Source organism: Pteronotus mesoamericanus, unplaced genomic scaffold, assembly GCF_021234165.1.
Source record: "Pteronotus mesoamericanus isolate MK-2021 breed Mesoamerican mustached bat unplaced genomic scaffold, CSHL_Meso_final contig_22, whole genome shotgun sequence".
NCBI lineage: Eukaryota > Metazoa > Chordata > Mammalia > Chiroptera > Mormoopidae > Pteronotus > Pteronotus mesoamericanus.
In genome coordinates, this window is record NW_026555090.1 from 2193235 (window position 1) to 2211529 (window position 18295).

Consider the following 18295-nt stretch of genomic DNA (forward strand, 5'->3'; position numbering starts at 1 on the left):
GTGCAGCTACAGCCTCCTGCCCTGCACTGGGCCGGCCCCGCCCAGAGCGGCCTCAGCCTGGCCCGGCTCCCCTGGCTGGGTCCAACCCCCTCCTCCTGCTTTACCCCCGCAGCCAGCAGCCGGGCTGCCTGGACGCCCCTCTGTCAGGGCTCGTTCCCCACCCTCGCCTTTTCCCTGAGAGGCGGATCTTAAGAAGTAAGCCAAGATTGGAGATTTAGGCAGAAGCAGCATATGGGCGAGTCTTGATGGTTGGGTTTGTTAGAACGGATGTAATGAAAGAAGGAAGCAAACTAATACACAATCACAGTATTTTCCAAAAAGTTCCCCATCAGCCATGAAATTGAATTCTCCATCGGTCTGTCTCTCCATCCGCCTGTGCACGCGTGCATCCCTCCAGCCGTCCCCCAGGCGTTCGCCCTGCACTGTCCAGCTCTGTCCGCGGGCGTCACAGTGGGAAGACAAGCCTGGGCCTTCCCAAGCAGTGAACCTTCGGGCACGGCCCAGCGTGAAGGCGGCCCCGCGGGAGTGCTGGCCCATCCCGAGGAGAGGGCGGAGGGGGTGCGGTGCGGGCCCGGGCTCTGAGACCGGAGCCGGGAGGGGCTGAGGGAGGCTGGGGCCGAGTGGAGTTGCCCGGGACAGTGGTTCCAGAGCTCTTGTAGGTGGCAGACCTCCCAGGGAGAATGTCAGAGGAGACGGGCACCCACCTGGGCACCTCCTCCCCAAACTTCACTTCCTGCCTCTGGAGACACCCGCGCTGCCTGCTGCAGGGCTCCTGGGGGCTGGCACACCCGGCGCCCCTGTCGTGGGAAGGCCCAGCCCGCTGGCCCTGGGCTGCGTCGTCGCTGCGTCTCTCAGCATTTGTTGCAGAGCTGGAGTTCCCACCCTGTCCGTTCCACACGAGCTGCCTTTCCAGGAGCTGCTTACAAGTGTTTAAATGAGCATATTTTTTTCCAAATCAATGTACAGTTTTACTTAAAAAAACAAGTCTTCAGGGTGACTGCAGAAATGTTTGGCCTCCACTTTCCATGATCCTCCCTGCTATGAAATGCGAAGTAAGATTCCTCCCGGGCAGGGGGGTGGGTGGGGGGCTGGGAGTGTCACGTGGAGTTGTCAGGCACTCGCTGGACCGATGCTCTCCGATCCTCTCCGATCCAGCTTTTCAGGGACTGTGCTCCCAGCCTTTGAAGAAAACGAGCTCCCCCTTCAAAGCGCCGCCCCTCTGCAGTGCGGGCTGAGGCGCAACCCCGGGGAGGCCTGGCCACCGGGTGGGAGCCTGAAGCCATCTTTCCGGGGCAGCTGTGAAACCACGTTTGACATTGCTTGGCATCAACCTTGAAATATTCGCAAACCTTTCAATCCCCGAGTTGTGGAGCTATTGCCAGGCCTGTGGCTGTGAGATGGGAAGGGGCTGTGACTTAACTAGGTGACAACGGAGCTCGAACCTGTCCTTTGCCTTCCCCGCAGCCACGTCCCCCCGGGTGTCCTCTGAGCTGGAGCAGGCCCGGCCCCAGACCAGCGGAGAAGAGGAGCTGCAGCTGCAGCTGGCGCTGGCCATGAGCCGAGAAGTCGCTGAGCAGGTCGTGCCCAGGCCCCTGAGCAGTGCCCTGTGGGGGGGCGGGGGGGCGCTGTCCTCCACATTTTGGATGTGCTGCCCGAGATACGACTTGTCTGTCACCTACTTCCCCCACCCCTGCCGCCCCCCGGTCGGGGAGGAATCCTACACAAAGTTACATTTAGGAAAGGTTTTCAGGAAGTCATTGCCAAGGAAGGGACAAACCAGTCAAAAGTGCTCCCCAGAAACACTTTTGCAGACATGACCCAGCCTTGTGGGACCTCACTGAATGCGCTGAGAGCCCCCAGCCCCCTGGGGGCGTGGTGTGTGGGCTCCCGATCGGGCTGGCCTGGGCAGTCTGGTGAGGTGGGCCAGCAGCAGCCGGACACTGAAAAAGAGAGGCAGGGAAACAAGGCCAGGAGGAAGTGCCCCAGGAAATAAGAGTGTTCCTGTTTCGATGATGGAAGTATGTGGAGTTATAATTTTTCTAGTTCCCAATGTTCTTTAATAAAGATGCATTGGTTTAAAATGGAAAAAGAGGAGAAAGAGTGATTGAAATGACCTCTCAGAGCTGTCAGCCCTCAGCCTGCTTGCCAGGGCTGTCCGCTGGCCTCGGGCAGAAAGGCCAGATGGAGTCGGGGTTGCGGGCGGGGGCGGGGGCCGGGGCGGGGGTTCTCACTTAGAAGTGCTGTTTACAGACCAATCAACTACTACAGATGCTTAGATGGAAGTACAGATGGACCTTCTGGGCCCATTTCAGTTAATAACGTATCTATGATTTATTGTAGTTACAATATATTTACTTACATTTAGTCATTATTTAAAAGCTAGGGTGACCCAGTCTTTTGCACATGGTGGCTATAATGAATCATTTTTGTTAGAAACCGTAGGGCGTATACAGCCAGTTTCTGGAAGCGTACACGGTGGGAAGTGGGATGATGTGTAGTTTTCATAATCTTTTCAGTTCCTTTCTGGGTTGTCAGATCTTTTAGTTTTATTAGGAGACATATTGCTTCTATAATTGGAATTATAAAGCCATTTTCATTTTGAGAAACATAATTGTTGAATAAGTATCCCCGTTCCCCAGTTTGTCGGGGCTGTGCCCAGGCTCCTGCAGCCGGCGGAAGCCCCCCAAGGGCTGTTGGGGGGGGCGGGCAGGAGTCACCCAGAGTCACTGTGTCTCACATGTTGTTTCCGAATCCTCTTCTGAAATAGCACGTCACCCCATCTTGCCTTTCCTGGTCTGGCCAGGGTGGCTTTGTTCTGTACGGCGATGTCACACGGTGACTCTCAGCCTCACGGCCATTGTCGTCCACAGGAAGAGCGCCTCAGGCGGGGCGATGACCTCAGGCTGCAGATGGCCCTCGAAGAAAGCCGGAGGGACACGGTTAAAGCTCCGAAAAAGAAAGAGGTGAGTGCTTGCTGGGAAGGCAGGTGTTTCGAGACCGTCCCAGACCAGCCCGCAGTGTGCGAGCGATACCTGGGGAGCTCTCGCAGGTGCCAGCTTCTCCCCTCGGTGAAGGGCCCTGCGCCTGTGACGAGCATTAGGTGAGGTCGCCCGCCTCCTGAGGCTGTCCCGGGAGAAGCGGGCGTGGGCAGGGGCCTGGGTGCCTGGGTTCGCACTCCCTGCCGACCTGTCCCTCTGTCCCCCTTCTGGGAAGCGGCGGGTAGGAGAGCCCCCTCACCCAGTGGGGCTGCCCTTAGTTAGGGAAGCTGAGCGCCAGGTGCTCTGGAGCCACTTCCTGGTGCAGGGCCAGTGCTTGCCAGACTGCTCTTCCTCACCATTGTCATTTCTGCACCAGACTTCCTGCTTTGGACCGCAAGGCAACCAGGACGTGGCTCTGCTCCCGGCAGGCCCGTCGTCCAGGCAGGATTCAGGCCCCCTGTTCCACGGGGCCTGCCCCGCACCTCCCATGTTACAGTGCCCAGAAGCATGCCTGACCGCAGCCTGGGGGGCAGGAAAGGGGGCAGCCCCCAGGAGCCAGAGCCCTGGGCAGTGGCTGGCTGCTGGAGGAAAAAGACACGTGTGCACCCTGGAAAGAGGAGGGACCTGGGACAAGGCCCGTGTTGTGCAGGAAAGCCGGGAGGGCTGTGTGAAAGTGAGCGGGTCATTGGGCGCACAGCGAGTGGCTCAGTGTGGCGTGGGTGCTGGGGGACGGGGGGCACGGACGGGGCTGCAGGCGGGCCGCCTCATCTCCGCAGTCCGCGGGGCCCCGCCCCAAGGGCCTCTGCCCCAGTAAGCAGCACAGGCAGTGTTGATGGCTGTCATGTATCGCCATAGCAAAGTAAAACCTATCCCGTTCTCTTTGTCTCCAAAGCCCGGCTCCTACCCGCAGCAGACCACTCTGTTGGATTTAATGGACGCCCTCCCCAGCTCAGGCCCTGCTGCCCAGAGAGCAGAACCATGGGGCCCATCGGCTTCAGCCAACCAGAGCAACCCCTGGGGCGGGCCGGCAGCCCCCGCCAGCTCTTCCAACCCCTGGCCATCTTTCGGTAAAGATCCCATTTGTCTCGTGCCTGCTTGGTGAACGGGAGAGGGGCAGCAGGACAGAGCTTCTCGCTCTCCCTTACCGGGCGGAGGGGAGAGTGAATGTGGCTGACGGGGGTGGGGTTCCAGGCATCTGCGATGCCCACCAGGCCGCTGCCCCCCTCCGGAGGCCTGGGGTACAGCCCTCCCTTCCGCTCTGCTCCGGATGGTTTTCTGCTTTGGTAGAGGGAAAGCTGACTTCCTCTCTGCTTCCCATGAGCATCAGAAATGGCTTGTCCCACCTCTGGGGCATGTCAGCACTCTCAGCCTCAGAGTTGCACCCAGCGGTCAGGTTAAGAAACTAATAACACACCGTGAAATGTGTAAATCAAGTTGTCATAATTAGCTGGAAATTATGATGTACGTAACGTGACTGCTAATGAAAAGGGGATACGTTTGCTCTAATTCTTTTTACCTGTCATTTAAAGCAATAGTCAATTAGTCTACTAGGTTAAATGAATATTTTACAGTTCTGTTTAATGCCAGATGCAAGAGAATTTGTAGCAAGAGGTTGGAACCCTGAGTGCAGCTTGAAATTAAAGCGTAACTGCTTTAATCTGGGTGGAGATCTTGGACTCACAGGTTTCTGGATTGCTAGAAACGGGGCTTGACCTGCAGGCTCCCCACCCAACCCATGCTCTGGGAATATGCTCTGGGTGCTCTGAACCCTGCCGGACATGGGCGATCTGTGGGTTTTCTGTTTGGGAACTTTGAATTGTATATTTTCTGGCAACTTGCCCCTACTTGTCAGGGCGTCTGTTTCCCCAACTGGAACTGTCTTTTGTGTTCACCTGGCTCCCCTGCTTGTTGGCTGAAGCAAGCCAGGTGCCAGGCTCCGTCCTGGTGTGCGGGTTTCAGACACACGTACCGTCCTGCATGCAAGGTTCTGGGCCGGGGCGGGCAAGACGGGGACAGCAGCGTGGCAGTGCTGCGTGCGGGCTGTGCCGGGGTGGCAGGTCTCCGAGAGCGCCCTGGCGCCCGCCTGCGTCAGGAGGTGGGCTTATATCTGGAGTAGGGGAGCAGGGGCCGGGAGGCAGGCATCTTGGAGGAATCTTCAAGGAAGAGTGGGAATGGCCAGGGGCCAGACGAGGCCTGACAGGCTCCCAGTAGAAGCCTTGGCTCGGGAGAGGCACGAGGAAGTGCCGTGTGCGGTGGGTACAGACATGGGGGCCCTGGGATGGAGTGGGCAGCGGGGAATTGCGGGGGCAGCGAGGAGGGTGGGGGCTGGAAAGCAGGTGTGGGCGGCTTCCTGGGCACTCAGGACCTGGCCCGCTTGCCATGTGCATGGACATGTCCCAGAGGACAGCATTGGCCCCAGATGGTGTTGGGTGATGTCGGCTTCAGGGACCTCGAGCCCCGAAGTTCCTTTGGCTAGAGCCCTCTGGGCCGTGGGGCAAACCCTAGGCTCAATGGTCAGGAGTCCTCCCTCCGCGAAGGCTGGCACCAGGGCTGCCAGGGGCATGGGCACATGGCCCGCGCCACGCGCCGTACCCCACAGGGAGCCTGTGGTATGGGAAGCCCTGCTGAGCATGCAGGGGGACTGTGAAGGGGGGGCCACTGCATGTGCCCGCTCAGTGCTGCCTGTGGGGACAGCAGGCCCTGCCAGGCAGTGGCTTTGACCTTATTTTTATATTGAAAATTGTTCTTTAAAGGGATAGCCACCTTAACTTATGGATGAGGATGTTATTCAGGAAAGACTAACAATCCCTTTCCAAATTGTAATTGCTCATTAAACTAAGGGGTAGGTTCTCAGTGCCCAGAACAGAACAGGATCGCCGGGGGTGGAGCCAGAGAGCCTGAGAAGGCCGAGTGCCACAGAGCCAGGGGCTGGTTCTGGGAGGGGCTTTGGGGACCTACGGGGTGGGAAGGAGGCACACTTTCCCCTTCTCTCTCTCTCTCTCTCTCTCTCTTTTTTTTTCTTTCTTTCTTTTTTTTTTTTTTTACTGTTTGTATTAGCTCGTTGGGAGAGGGAGAGGTAAATAAATACTTTATAAATGAACAAGTTCGCCCAGCCCTTCCTGTGGCTGGCGGATGGGCTGTGTCCTGGAGCCAGCTGTGCTGGTTGAGCCGGGGACCTGGGCCCCGTGGGGACTTGGGCAGCGCTGCTGGAGGCGCAGGATGCTGCAGCAGCTGGGGCTTACACAGCTGAGGCAGCGCCGGCCAGGTGCCAGGCGCGGGCAAGATGGGGGCGGCGGCGGCGGCACTCGGAGGCGGAGGAGCATCCCCTGCGAGGCCGCCCGCGCGGGCTTGCCCTTCCGGTGTTTTGAAGTCAGGATGAACCTCCTCTGGCACAACGCTCACCGTTGTGACCGTTTTGAGTGGAGAGCCCGGCGCACAGTAGCCATTCACATGCATGCGGCCATCAGGGCTGATCGCGAGACGCGCGTACGTTCTGCGTCCCTTTGTACCGCTGGGCAACGTTCCATGTGACAGGGGACACCACATTTTGTTTGACCACTTAGCAGTTGATGGCTATTTGGGTTCTTTCTATTTTGGGGCTGTTACAAGTCCAGTTTTTTTAAGAGAAGATTGAAACCTCCATTTTTGAAATCTGTTAATTTTTAAATGTTAACAATGAACTAAAAAAATTAAGACTATGTTTGGGACTAATAAAACACATCTGCAGGCAGCCACAGGAGGTTCACGGACTGTTGCTGCCTCCCAGCCCAGGGCCCTCTTTTTGGATCTGATGCATTTGGCATTTTTGCCAGTGACCTGCGGAGAAAACAGGCCCCTGAAGCCAGAGAGGTTGTTTGTCTTCTGGGGTCACACGGCAAGTTAGAGGCAGGCTCTGTGCGTAAGCCCCTCGGCGCCGGGCCCTGGACCGCCCTGGACCACCTCGAAGGCCTCAGTGGTGTATGTGCCCTGGGACGTCACCTCCAGCTGCAGCGTGGAGAGGTGACTGGTGCTAAAACGTTAGCTTATCTGCTTCCTGTTGTTTCTGGGCACTTAAGTTTTCACGTAGCCAGGGTCATAGTGTATATACAACTGTGAGCGCGCATGTGTGGACGGGTGGGCGGATGGGTTTCGTCTGCACTGTAGAATGAGCATTTCCCAGCGTCATCAGACCCTCGCATGGCGCAGCCCCAGTGGACGGCGGCCGCGGCGGCGCATGGCTTTGCGCTTTCAGTGCGCTGCCTTCGGCAGTGCCCCCAAGTCCACCAGAGCCTGGTAGCAGCCCCCTTGCCTCCACCTGCCACCCACAGCCCCAGAGCCAGGTGCGGGCGCCAGGGTGACGGGCCGTCCCTAGTGCGATCTGCTCGTGTGTTTTCAGGGCCCCCCCCCACCCCGCCGTGCCTTGTAACACGTTTGTAAATTAGAAAGATTAGAGGGTCTCCTTTCAGGCGCTGCTAGCGGCGCCCTCTGGATGAAAGGAGCACTGTTCTGAAAGCCACTGTCTGTGGCCAGGCCTGCTGTTGCCATCTCTTCCCAAGCAGCACTGGGGGTGGCTCGGCCAGCCGACCTCGGGAGGCGACACTGAGGGCCGAGAGGAGGGAAATCGGAGCCTGCCAGGTCAGCGGGCACTTCCTCCGCCGCTCAGACACACAAAGCAGCCCACCTGGGATGCGGGGGCTCGCAGCGTGGTGACTGAGAAGGCCTTGGCTGGCCTGGTCCTCCTCTCTGCCCCCCTCCCACGCCTGGGCCAGGACAGAGGCCGCCTTCCGCTCTGGCAGCAGCAGGTGGTGCTGCTGGTTTCTTGGTGACTCCCGAGATGGTTTAGTTGTGTGACTTCCTCCCTGTGCACATGAATATTAATGTGTGAGGCTGGAATGAACCGGGCTGGCCAGTGAGAGGCCATGGCTGTGCGCTCCCTATGAATGGGCCCTCAGAGAAGAGGGCCGGAAGCTACTTGATCTTTCTGCCCTTGGTTTCATCCTCTTTTCCTCTCATTCACTGGAGCTTTCAAAAGCATTTATTTATCGGTGTGTGGCACGGTCTGGGCACGGGGGAGGACGCGGAGGGCAGAGCACAGAGGAGCCTCGCGGCGGATGCGCCGCCCCTGTACGGAGGAGGACCAAGCGCCCGCGCACGGTGTCTGCAGGTGGCTCAGGCACCTGTGGGGCGGTGGGGGCGCATTCTGTCCCCACGTTACATTTGAAGAAAGTGTGGTGCTGCAGGTGTGCCCCCCTGTAACTCCTGCCCGCACACGGTGGAGCAGAAAGTCAGCCTAGTGTCCTGTGCACACGTCGGTCCCTGTTCCCGTGGCAGGACAGAACCCTGCGAGAACTCCCCGTGGCCAAGCAGCTTGTCCACAGTCATCTGGCTGATGTGGGGTCGGCAGGGTTTGAACTAAACTCATCTTTCATTTCACATGCAAAGCTCTGTCTGAGCTGTGACCAGATTTGCCCTTGCGCACGGTGGGGCAGGAGCAGGGTTCCTGTCAGGCCAGGGCTTGCTGATTGCAACACTGCACGTCATATAGGGTGCTGATTTTTAAAGTTCTTGGCCGTGCTGTTTTTTATGTTGTTTCAGCAGATTCTAAAGGGGAAGCTGGGCCCATGGAAAATAACTGGGGGTGTCAGAAGAGGCTCTTGAACCGTCCCAGGGTGGTGCTGCACAGCAGCGGGGCGCTCGGGCGGAAGCCTCACCTGGCAGCCCAGGAGGACGGGGACCCGGCGTGATGCATCCTGCACAGCCTCACATGCCAGCGTTCATGTGGGGCGGGCCCGTCCAAGCAGGTGCAGGACCTTGTTTCAACTCTTAGGGATGGGAGTTCATTGGCTTTGGGGGAAGCTAGTGTATTTGGATCCTTATGGCCCTAGAGTAGGTCCAGATGATGAAGCAAGTGTCTTTTTTGTTTTCTGGGTTTTTTTTTTTTGCACGCTCACCTGTGTGCAGTCGCTGGGGGCGTGCCTGTGTGAGGTCAGCAGGGCAACACCAAGGCCCAGGGCTCGTGAGTGGCAAAGGAGAGCCCAGAGCTTCGCTCTGCTTGGTGAGCGGCCTGCATGCCCTTAAATGCCTGCTCCATACTTGATAGTGTGTCCCATTGTCTGCTTAGCAAACTCCTATTTATTCTCGAAAGCTTGGCTCAGATGCTCCTGCTCAGGGAGACGTGGTCCTCCTTTCCTCGGTGCCATTCCCGCCTCCGTGGTCCCCGCCTCCCGTGGCTCCCATGCCAGGTGTAGTCGCTTCTGTCTGTGTTTTGTCCCTTAGAGGAAGGGCTCCCCACGTGGCTCAGAGAGAGGTGACTCCAAGGACCCCTTGTCTGTGGGAGGCAGGGCTTGCCCCGCTGGCTGGCCGTCCGTTCAGGCCTGTGCGTCCGAGCCGGGCCATCGGGCAGTGGGCCTCCTGCCTCGGGAGGGCCCCAAGGGCTCGGGGTGCTCGCGCATTCGGGCTGCCTGTTCCAGGCACTCAGGGAGCATCCAAGACTCCCAACACCTAGGCTCTCCCCAGAATCGGCGGGGGCGGGCGCGGTGGGGAGGGGACGGCATCAGTGTTTTCCTAAACCCCTGGATTCCCGGGACAGCTGCCGTGGAGACCACTGCCCGGGGCCCTGAGGTGCGGGTGCACGAAGCCCCACTGAGGCCGAGGCATTGGAGCGCGTCCAGGGACTGCCCGGGTTTGGGGGCGGCTCCCCTCCGGGGGTGTCTCTAGCACCTGAAACAGCCGTTTACCTGGAACCTGGAGAGGTGGTCCTCGCGCTCTGGTGTTCAAACGCGCCGCACGGAGGGAGGGAGAGAAGCTGTGCCCCGAGGTCTGTGTCTTACTCACCTGGCCCCCGTCCGTCCCCATCGGCCCCTGTCTGTCTCGGAGCCCGACTGGGTGCCAGGCGCAGGGAGCTCTGGCTGGAGACACGGATAGATTCTCCCACGAGCGAGAGCAGGGTGAGTGCCTTGTGAGGGACTCTGGGCGGGGTTGAGGGCGGGTGACTGTGACAGGGAGACTTGGAGGCTGCAGGGTGGGGACCCTGTGTTCGCGCGCGCACACACACGCACACGCAAGTGCGCGCGCAGACTGTGCCAGGGTGCGGCCCAGGCCGGACGCTGTGCTGTGACCAGCTCCAGCGGAGACAGGTAGCTCTGCCTTCAGGCCCCCGTGGCGCGGCATCAGAGGCTGCCGCTACGACACAGGCCCTCCTGCACTGCCCCCCTGCAGTGGGCCCTTCTCCCCTGCTGCCTCCGAGGCCTGGGCCCTACTGTCCAGGTTGTCCCCTCCTGCTCCTAGTTCATAGCCCAGGGGGCGGGAGGGCTTCTCTGTGGTGCCTGTGCTTTGTAGGATGTGGGGGTGGGAGCCTGGGACTGGGGGGCTGTGCAGATCGACTTTGGTGGTGAAACCCACTCAGACTGGGACTGGTGAGGGGATGATCCTCAGGAAAATCGGCGTGTCCTTCAGGGAGGGGGAGTGTCTCCTGAGGAAGGCCAGGAGGAGGAAGGGACAGCAGCTCTCTGTGTGCAAGTGTGAGGTGCCCGGTGTGGTCAGGACGGCGGGACGAGTGTGAGACTCTTGGTCTGTGTCCTCTGGGCACAGACGAGCTCAGGGGATGGGGACCACGTAGCAGGGTCCTCTTGACATGCGCTTGTTCTGTTCTTGTGGCTGCTGGTGAGCGCGGCGGAGGCTGAGGCAGGTGTGGGAGTCCCTCTGGCCCACCGGGAGCCAGAAGCAGCCCGGTGCGGGGCCTTCCTCTGTGCGAAACCCCGCGTCCTCTCCGCTGCCTCCTGGGCGGCTCTTCTGACTCGCAGCCCTGTTCTCCCTGACGTCGTTTCCCCCGCGTCGCTTTCTCCAGCTGAGGTGGAGAACCAAGGCCCGGTGAGGTGCCGTGTTGGGGGCAGAATGAGGGCCCGTCCCTGCTGTGCAGCTCCAGCTGGGACCAGGTTCAGTGTCCTGATCTGCCCTTTGCCCATCCAGCAGAGGTGGGTCCTGGGCTTGGTCACAGGGAGGTGGGTCTGCATGAGATGCTGGGGAGACCAGGAGAGGAGCTTCAGGAAAGAGACAAGTGTTCCCAGAGGCCTCTGGGGGGTTATGGGGGCAGCAGCAGCTGACAGGTTGTGAGTAAGTGACAGGGGTGCATGTCTGGGGCGGCAGGAACAGAGCTCACAGGCCTGGTACACCTGGGCGTGGAAGCCGCTTGGCCAGCTGGGAAGCAGCGCCGGCACCAGCCTCCCTGCTGCGCGGAGCTGCGCCCAGCACGCCGCCAGCTCGCCGCCCCGGAGGCGGAAGGCAGCAGCTACCACAGTCAGCATGTCAGAGACAGAGCTGATGAAGTCGGTGTGGTAGAGCCGTTCAGCAGAGAGTTGGTCTTTCCGAGAGCCAGGGAGCCTCCGACCTGCACGTCTGTCCCCGCACCCTGCCACTAGGGCTGTTACAGGGCGCCTGTATGGGAATGGGGCCCAGGAGATGAGTCCAGTGGCGCGGGCGTCCCCTGGCCTTCCCCAAGGCTGCCTGGCGGAGGGGGGAGATAGGTTTTGCCCCGAAGGGGTCCACAGTCCAAGGTAAACTCTGGGCAAAAAGTTGTTTTGGCGCTGCCGGGCAAGCGCTCCAGCAGAAAGCCGAGTGGAGGAGTCTGGGGAGGCGAGAAGGGAGGAGGGGAGAAGACGGCGGGAGTGCCCGTCATGTGTGTGGGGGTCGCGGGGGCCGGCGTGGCGGGGAGGTGCGAAGGCAGGCGGACGGCATCTAACGCACATCTGCTTGGAGTTCCAGAAAAGTTAATATTTGAAAAGATAATAACGACGGAGGCTTTTCAAGAGTTGTGTCAAGGTGCTGCTTCTCAGGTCCAGGAAGCTTCATAAGTCATAAGCAGGATGAGAAAAGAAATCCCCACCTACACACAGCATCAGAAAACTAAAGAAGGAGACCACCTTCAGTAAGCCCACAGGGAACAGATGCTGCGCGGCGAAGGTTGGCCGTCGGACTGGCAGCTGCCTGCTCGGAGGTCGCGTCAGATGCCAGGGGACAGTGGGGTGGGGCCACGAGGACGCGGAAGGGGAGCTCTGCCAGCGGAGGATTCAGTTCCAGAGGGATCATCTTTCTCCCAATAACTGTCACCCTCTCGAACCTAGTATTCAGTGGAAGTATTCTTCACAGTGCAGGCAAATAGCAACAGTTCCAGGTAACAGAACACAAGGAGATTCTGTCGCCAAAGGGCTGACGGGACAAACAGCCAGCTGGAGACGCAGAGCCTCAGGAAGGAGGAGAAACATCAGAAAGCATATATTTAAAGTAATAAGAATATAAGAAAACGGGGTCAGCATGTTTGTGAGCCTGTGAACTTGCTGTTCCCAACAGTTGGAAAATACACATTCTTTTCAGTTACATGCAGAATACCAACGAGAAACTGATCGTGTGCTAGGCAAAAACACTAGCCTCCACAATGGTCTGGAGACGAGGTCGCAAAGAATGTATGTTCTAACAACAGTACACTCAAGTCAAGTCAGTAACAAAAAGAAAACTACAAAAACTCGCACACTTGACATTTTGTAAAAACACTTCTAAATTCTTGAGTCGAAGAAGATATTATGAAAATCAGAAATATTTGGAACCAAATAACAATGTAAAAATTTATATATCAGAATTTGTGGGACAACTGAAGCAATAGTAAGAGAAATTTCTCGCTTAAAGTATTTGCATTAGTCAAGAAGAAAGGCACGAGATTAATGAGGTAACATTAGGGTTAGAATAGCCCGAATAGCAGAAGGAATGAAATAAGGATAAGAACAGAAATGAATTAGAACACAAACTAATAATATCCACAAAGACAAGTTTGTAATTGAAAAGAGTAATAAAATAGGCAAATATTTAACAAGATTAATTTTAAAAAAACAGGAAAGGCACAGTGTTAGGAATGAAACAAAGAATGTTAACTGTAGATACAGCCAAGATTCAAAATAGAATAGAGGTCCTTTGATGAACTCTGTGCTTTCAAATCTAAAATCTAGACAAATTGGTTAAATTTAAAAAGACCACTTAGCAAAGCTGACTGAAGGACAACAGAAAACCCGTAAGTAGGGATAGTCCTATCATCAATAAAGAAATTAAATCAGTTTCTTAAAAATTCCCCTCACCCCTTACCCAAAGGGCTTTACTAGCAAGTTCTAAGGCCATTCAAGAAACAATGCCACTTGTATACAGACTCCCTCAGAGGACAGGGAAGTAGGGAGCCTTCCTGCTCCGTCAATGAGGCTGACAGACCTTCACACCAGAACCAGACAGAAGACGTGTGAGAATCGACATGTGAGGCCAGTCCCACTTAGGAATATAGATGCGAAAACCTTAAGCAAAGAAGCAGCAGCAAAACCAAAATGAGAAAAATATAAATGTGATAGGGTACACATGAAAAACTTGGTTTTCAAGGACCAGGTTCTTAGAAAAATGTATTAATGCACCACTTTAACAGACCCAAAGAGAAAAATAATGTGATCATCTTAATAGGGTCAGGATCAGGTTGGTAACATTCCTTAGCAAACTTGGAATAATGGTGAACTTCCATAATCTGATAAAGGTCTCCTAAAAGGGAAAAAACCTGTTGTTGTAAATGGTACCATTTCATAGTCAAATGTTGAAAGTTGACCCTGTAAGAGTAAGGACACACTGCGTCCAGCTCCACATTGGGACTGATGGTCCTGGCCATACAATGAGACAGGAGAACAAAAGGAGAAGTGTAAGGACCGGAAAGACTACATTGTCATCGTTTGCAAGTCATATGATCATGTACACTGAATATTTAAAAATTTCTACAGATGAGTTTGTTAGAATTAAAGAGTTTTTAGAATCATAAGAATAAATAATTTGGATGAAAATCAATGTTAGGATTAAGAGTAGCAAGATTTCTGGATACAAAAGTCGGTATATAAAATTAAACTTTTCTGTATAACAATAAATAAATAGAAAATGAAATTTTAAAAATATACCAGTCCTGTCCTGGTTGCTGTGGCTCAGTGGATTGAGCGCCAGCCTGCAAACCGAAGGGTCACTGGTTTAGTTCCCAGTCAGGGCACATGCCTGGGTTGTGGGCCAGGTCCCCAGTAGGGGGCATGTGCGAGGCAACCATACATTAATGTTTCTTTCCCCCTCCTTTCCCCTCTCTAAAAATAAATAAATAAAAATCTCTTACACACACACATACTCCAGTCCTTAGGAATAAATCTTACAAAGGTTGTATAAATCCTTTATGGAAATAAAGGATAAAATTTTAAAAGATTAAATTTTAGTGAGACCGTGAAGGCTTAAGTATATTGGAAGATAGTCTGTGGGTTTGATTTGGAATATTTTCTATCATAATGATGACAATTTTTCTTAAATTGATCTGAGATTCAATGCATTTCTGATCAAAACCCCAACAAGGTTTTAGTTTTTTTTAACTTGACTAGATGATTTTAAAATGTCTGAAAAAGCAAAGGGCCAGAACAGCCAATATTCTGAAGAACAAGGCCAGGGCCAGGACCCGCTGCCTCCTGCTCATCACTCAGCACCGTGTCGCTGCCTGCGAGGGCGGCCCAGCGGGCACAGGGACGGGGAGAGTGGGTCGCAGGAGAGACCAGCGAGACAGGAGTGGGCCCGTGGGGCCTTGGCTCCTGGTGAAGGAGGCACTGTGTGTGTGCGTGCGTCACTCGCGCGGGAAAGCACGAGAGGACCCTTCCTTTCTGCCACGCACAGAAGTCCGTCACTAGCGGATCACACGTGAGAACAGGAAAGGGTGGCTGTGGCGCTCTCAGGCGTTGCTGAGGAAGAGCTTCGAGGCCTCAGCGTAGGGAATGGTGTTCTGGATGTCAGGAGCAGCACAAATCACAAACCCAGAAAAAATGATAGGCTCTACTCCCTTAGCTGTCCGTCGAAACATACCTTAAGAGTGAAGGTGAAGGTACTCGCAACACAAGGAGAAGAATCAGGACTTCAAACAGGGACAGACCTCAGTCAAATCCTTAAGAGAAAGGTCTGTCAAAGGCGGGCGGTAACATGGGACAGTCCCTGGGAGCGAGGGGGGAGGCCTGAAGGACCTGCAAGCAGGCGAGGGCAGCCGCGAGGATGCGAGGCGGGGAGGGAGTGCCCGCCCGCCGGGGGCCCTGGGCTCCTGCACACCAGCCAGGCGGGCCTCCGCGCCAGGGTGTGAGGTGGCAACTTCGTGAGACTCTTCTAGCCCCACGTGGGGGGTCAGAGCCCGTGTGTGCTTGGGGTGGAGCAGAAGCTGAACTGGACCGGTGCCGCCAGCAGACTGCCCACTGTGGCCTCCTCTCTCCTAGAATGGAGCACACAACATGCAGATGAACACATCTCTGCTGCCCCTTGACCCAGACATAACTCCCAGGTGAAACTCGGAGTGAGCAGACTGCCACGAGGGAGTGTGCACGGCACGTGTCCCTCAGAGAGAGCTCCCGAGGCAGGCGCCGCACGCCAGGTGCAGTTGAGCCAGGAGGGAGAGCAGGAGAAGCCTGGCAGCTCCTGGGCGGGCATGCGGCTGCCCTCGGGGGGACGCCTCCCTGTCTCTGCAGAGCAGTGGTGGTTTCTAGATGTTTCCTTTGACGCTGCCCTGGAGGGGAGAAGATGCACTACAGGCTTTGCGTGCCTGCACATGTCCACACACACGTGTCTGCATGTGCCCAACATGGAAGACTCAGCAGGATAGACGGCTTACATGAGTTTGCTAGGTGTTATCTATCCTTAAAAAACACCGTGGTGGGGCAACCACCAGATGGATTTGTCACTCACAGTTTGAAAATGTTCAGGTGCTCAAGCTGGGAGGCTCATGCACAGCTCTCTGTGTCTTTCCTCCTCTCTGGGCTGCACTCACCTGCTCCGTCGGCCTCCTTTCCAAAGCAGAAACCGCTCCGAGCAGGTGGGAAGAGGGCTCCGCCATGCCCAGGCCGGCGGTGGGTGCGGGGCCCGGGCTCCTGTCCCGGGCAGAGCCCGTGGACTCTGGGAGGGGCTTTGGTTCGGTCCAGGGAGCCCCTTCCAGGACTGGCTGGGGCCAGGAGTGAGGGGGGCTTCTCAGGAGCGTTCTCTGTGTCTTCCCTGGGACTGGCCGCTAGGCCTCCCAGCACCCTTCCCAGGCGGCAGGCCCCAGCGCCCACTGTCCGCTGCGTCTTCAACTGGTATGGGGGGCCCTTGGGCAGGTGCCCGTTCTGACATGGGCGCAGATCCTAGCGTGGCTCGCGGGGCCCACAGCGTCCTTGCTCTCCTTGCCCCTGATGCACAGAGCTTCCCGAGGGCGTCTCTGAGCCCCACCCCACCGTCCTGCAGGTGCCAAGCCAGCTTCCTCCACAGACCCGTGGGGAGCTCCCGCCGCAGCCGGCCCGCACTGTGCCTCCAAGAGCTCAGGTCCCTGGGCGGCCCCACAGCAGCCTGGCCCCGACGCCGAGAGAGCCGCCGATGCCTGGGCGCCTGCCTCTGCCGCCGAGCCCGCCTCCGCCCCTGGTGAGGCCCCGGGCTGCCCAGCCCGAGCGCCCCGTAGGCCCTGCGGCTCCTTGGCATAGGGCCTCGCAGTTTGCCTGCACTTGCCACGCTCTCCCACAGCGCTGTCCCCACTCAACCCCCAACCCCATGCTGCACAGCCAGTGTGTGGGGTGGGCTCACAGGCCTCTGGGCACCCACACTTCCCTCCGGGTCAGGCTGCCCTCCGGACATGCCTCTGGTCACTTCCTCCAGGCCTCTCCCAGCGTCCAGACCCCATTCAGAGGTGTCTCCTCCACCGTTACCCCCTCTCCAGTTTCAGGGGGGCCTGGTGGGGGTGTGGGCAGGCCAGCTCTCCAGCCTGTGCACTGGGAGGCCAAGGCCCCTGGCCTGGTGCCCCTGCCACCCCGGCCCAGTTCCCACCCACCAGCGAACCCTGCGCCCGATCCGCGCCTGCCCTCAGGCGCTCCCCCAGCAGGCGGGGGAGCGATCCGCCCCGCTGTCTGTGGCCCGCCCACCCTCGGGGGTAGGCCAGGGGTGGGGGGGTGGGGGAGATGGAGAAGCCGTGAGGCGCCCACAGTCACTGCCTCTTGTGTTTGCTCAGGGGCCTTCGATCTCTTCAGTAATTTGAATGGAACAATTAAAGATGACTTTTCTGAATTTGATAAACTCCGAACTTCAAAAAAAACAGGTATGTAAAGGTGGTTTTCATAAAGTTCTATGCATTTGACCAGCCCAGTTATTGCAGAAATAATAATCAACTTTCCAAACCTGTCAACCTCACGCACTTTCTTTGCGTTTTGGCCTTGGGAGCCATGTCGCATGGTGTGAATCACACAGCAGCAGCGAAGAGCCATGCGGCTGAGTTTCCTTTCACCGTCTCCCCGGGCTGGGCCCGGGCTCGGCCCTGTGGGTCCCCTCTGGCTCACCTGTGTGTCTTGGCCTCGCCCCCCAACCCCAGAGACGGGCGGCCTCCCTGTTCCCCGGCCCAGCGCGGGCCCCACCCCCAGGTCTGAGCCATGGCTGCCGCCCCCGGGAGGTGCCAGCTTTTCCAGACAGCCCCTGAGGCGGGCACTGGCAGGGCATCTGCCCCGCGCCCTCACCGCGGTGCGGCCCCACTCGGCCACTGGCCCACGGGTAGGAGGCCCGCGGTTAGGTCTCCCGGCCCAGCTCCTCCCCGTGTGCCCCTGGGCCGGGAGGGGCCTGGGCGAGGGGCGAGGGGCGGGGGGCGCGTCAGGCAGCCTCTGTCCGCCCCAGGCTGCACCTCCTAGTCATACAGAGCAACTTCTCTTCTCTCTTTCCTCCGCTTCTCCCCACCTTCCACCACCTCCTCCTCCCGCCGCAGCCCCAGGCCTGGCTAGCCCCGGTCTAAGGTACGAGCAGCCTGGCCCCTCTCAGCTCAGGGGGTCAGAGGCCACTCAGAATGTGCTGCTTTTCAGGGTCTTTCCTTGGCTGCGTTCAAAGAGCCACAGGGCTCCCTGGGCCTCTGCAGGCCACGGTGCAACTGAACTGTCCTTCCTTGCCCGCCCTGGGTGCCTGGCGAGGTGATGGCTTGTCACGTGGACAGCCTTCTGGGGACTCGCCAAGTATCCTGCGGCCCCCCCCCGCCCCCATTCTAGGGGTATTCCCCTTGCCAAAAATCTGGAAAAGTTTATGGGAGAAAATGAAAACCTGTGATTCTTCCTCCTACTCTCAGCCACTGTTTCCTTCCAGCTTTTTTTTGAGCTCTTATGTACAGTTGGGCTCCTACTGTCAGACTTCAATCCCGTGCCCACCCTCTGCCCTTTTATGGAATAACAAATCGATAACATTTTCTCATAACATTAAAAATCCTTTAGAAAATATTTTATATTTACATAGCATCTCCGTATCGCTCAGCAATAATTTATTTAATC

At 57.3% G+C, this 18295-nt stretch overlaps 1 protein-coding gene across 4 annotated transcripts in view; it reads left to right on the forward strand.

The window, feature by feature from the left end:
* Window positions 1-18295, forward strand: part of EPN2 (epsin 2) — a 77292-nt gene that overhangs the window by 54628 nt on the left and 4369 nt on the right. For all 4 annotated transcript variants that reach the window (XM_054571150.1, XM_054571151.1, XM_054571153.1 and 1 more), the window contains 5 exons: window positions 1465-1577; window positions 2871-2963; window positions 3871-4045; window positions 16251-16424; window positions 17005-17091. In XM_054571150.1, coding sequence (XP_054427125.1) covers window positions 1465-1577; window positions 2871-2963; window positions 3871-4045; window positions 16251-16424; window positions 17005-17091 — 642 coding nt within the window. The remainder of the gene's footprint in view (window positions 1-1464; window positions 1578-2870; window positions 2964-3870; window positions 4046-16250; window positions 16425-17004; window positions 17092-18295) is intronic.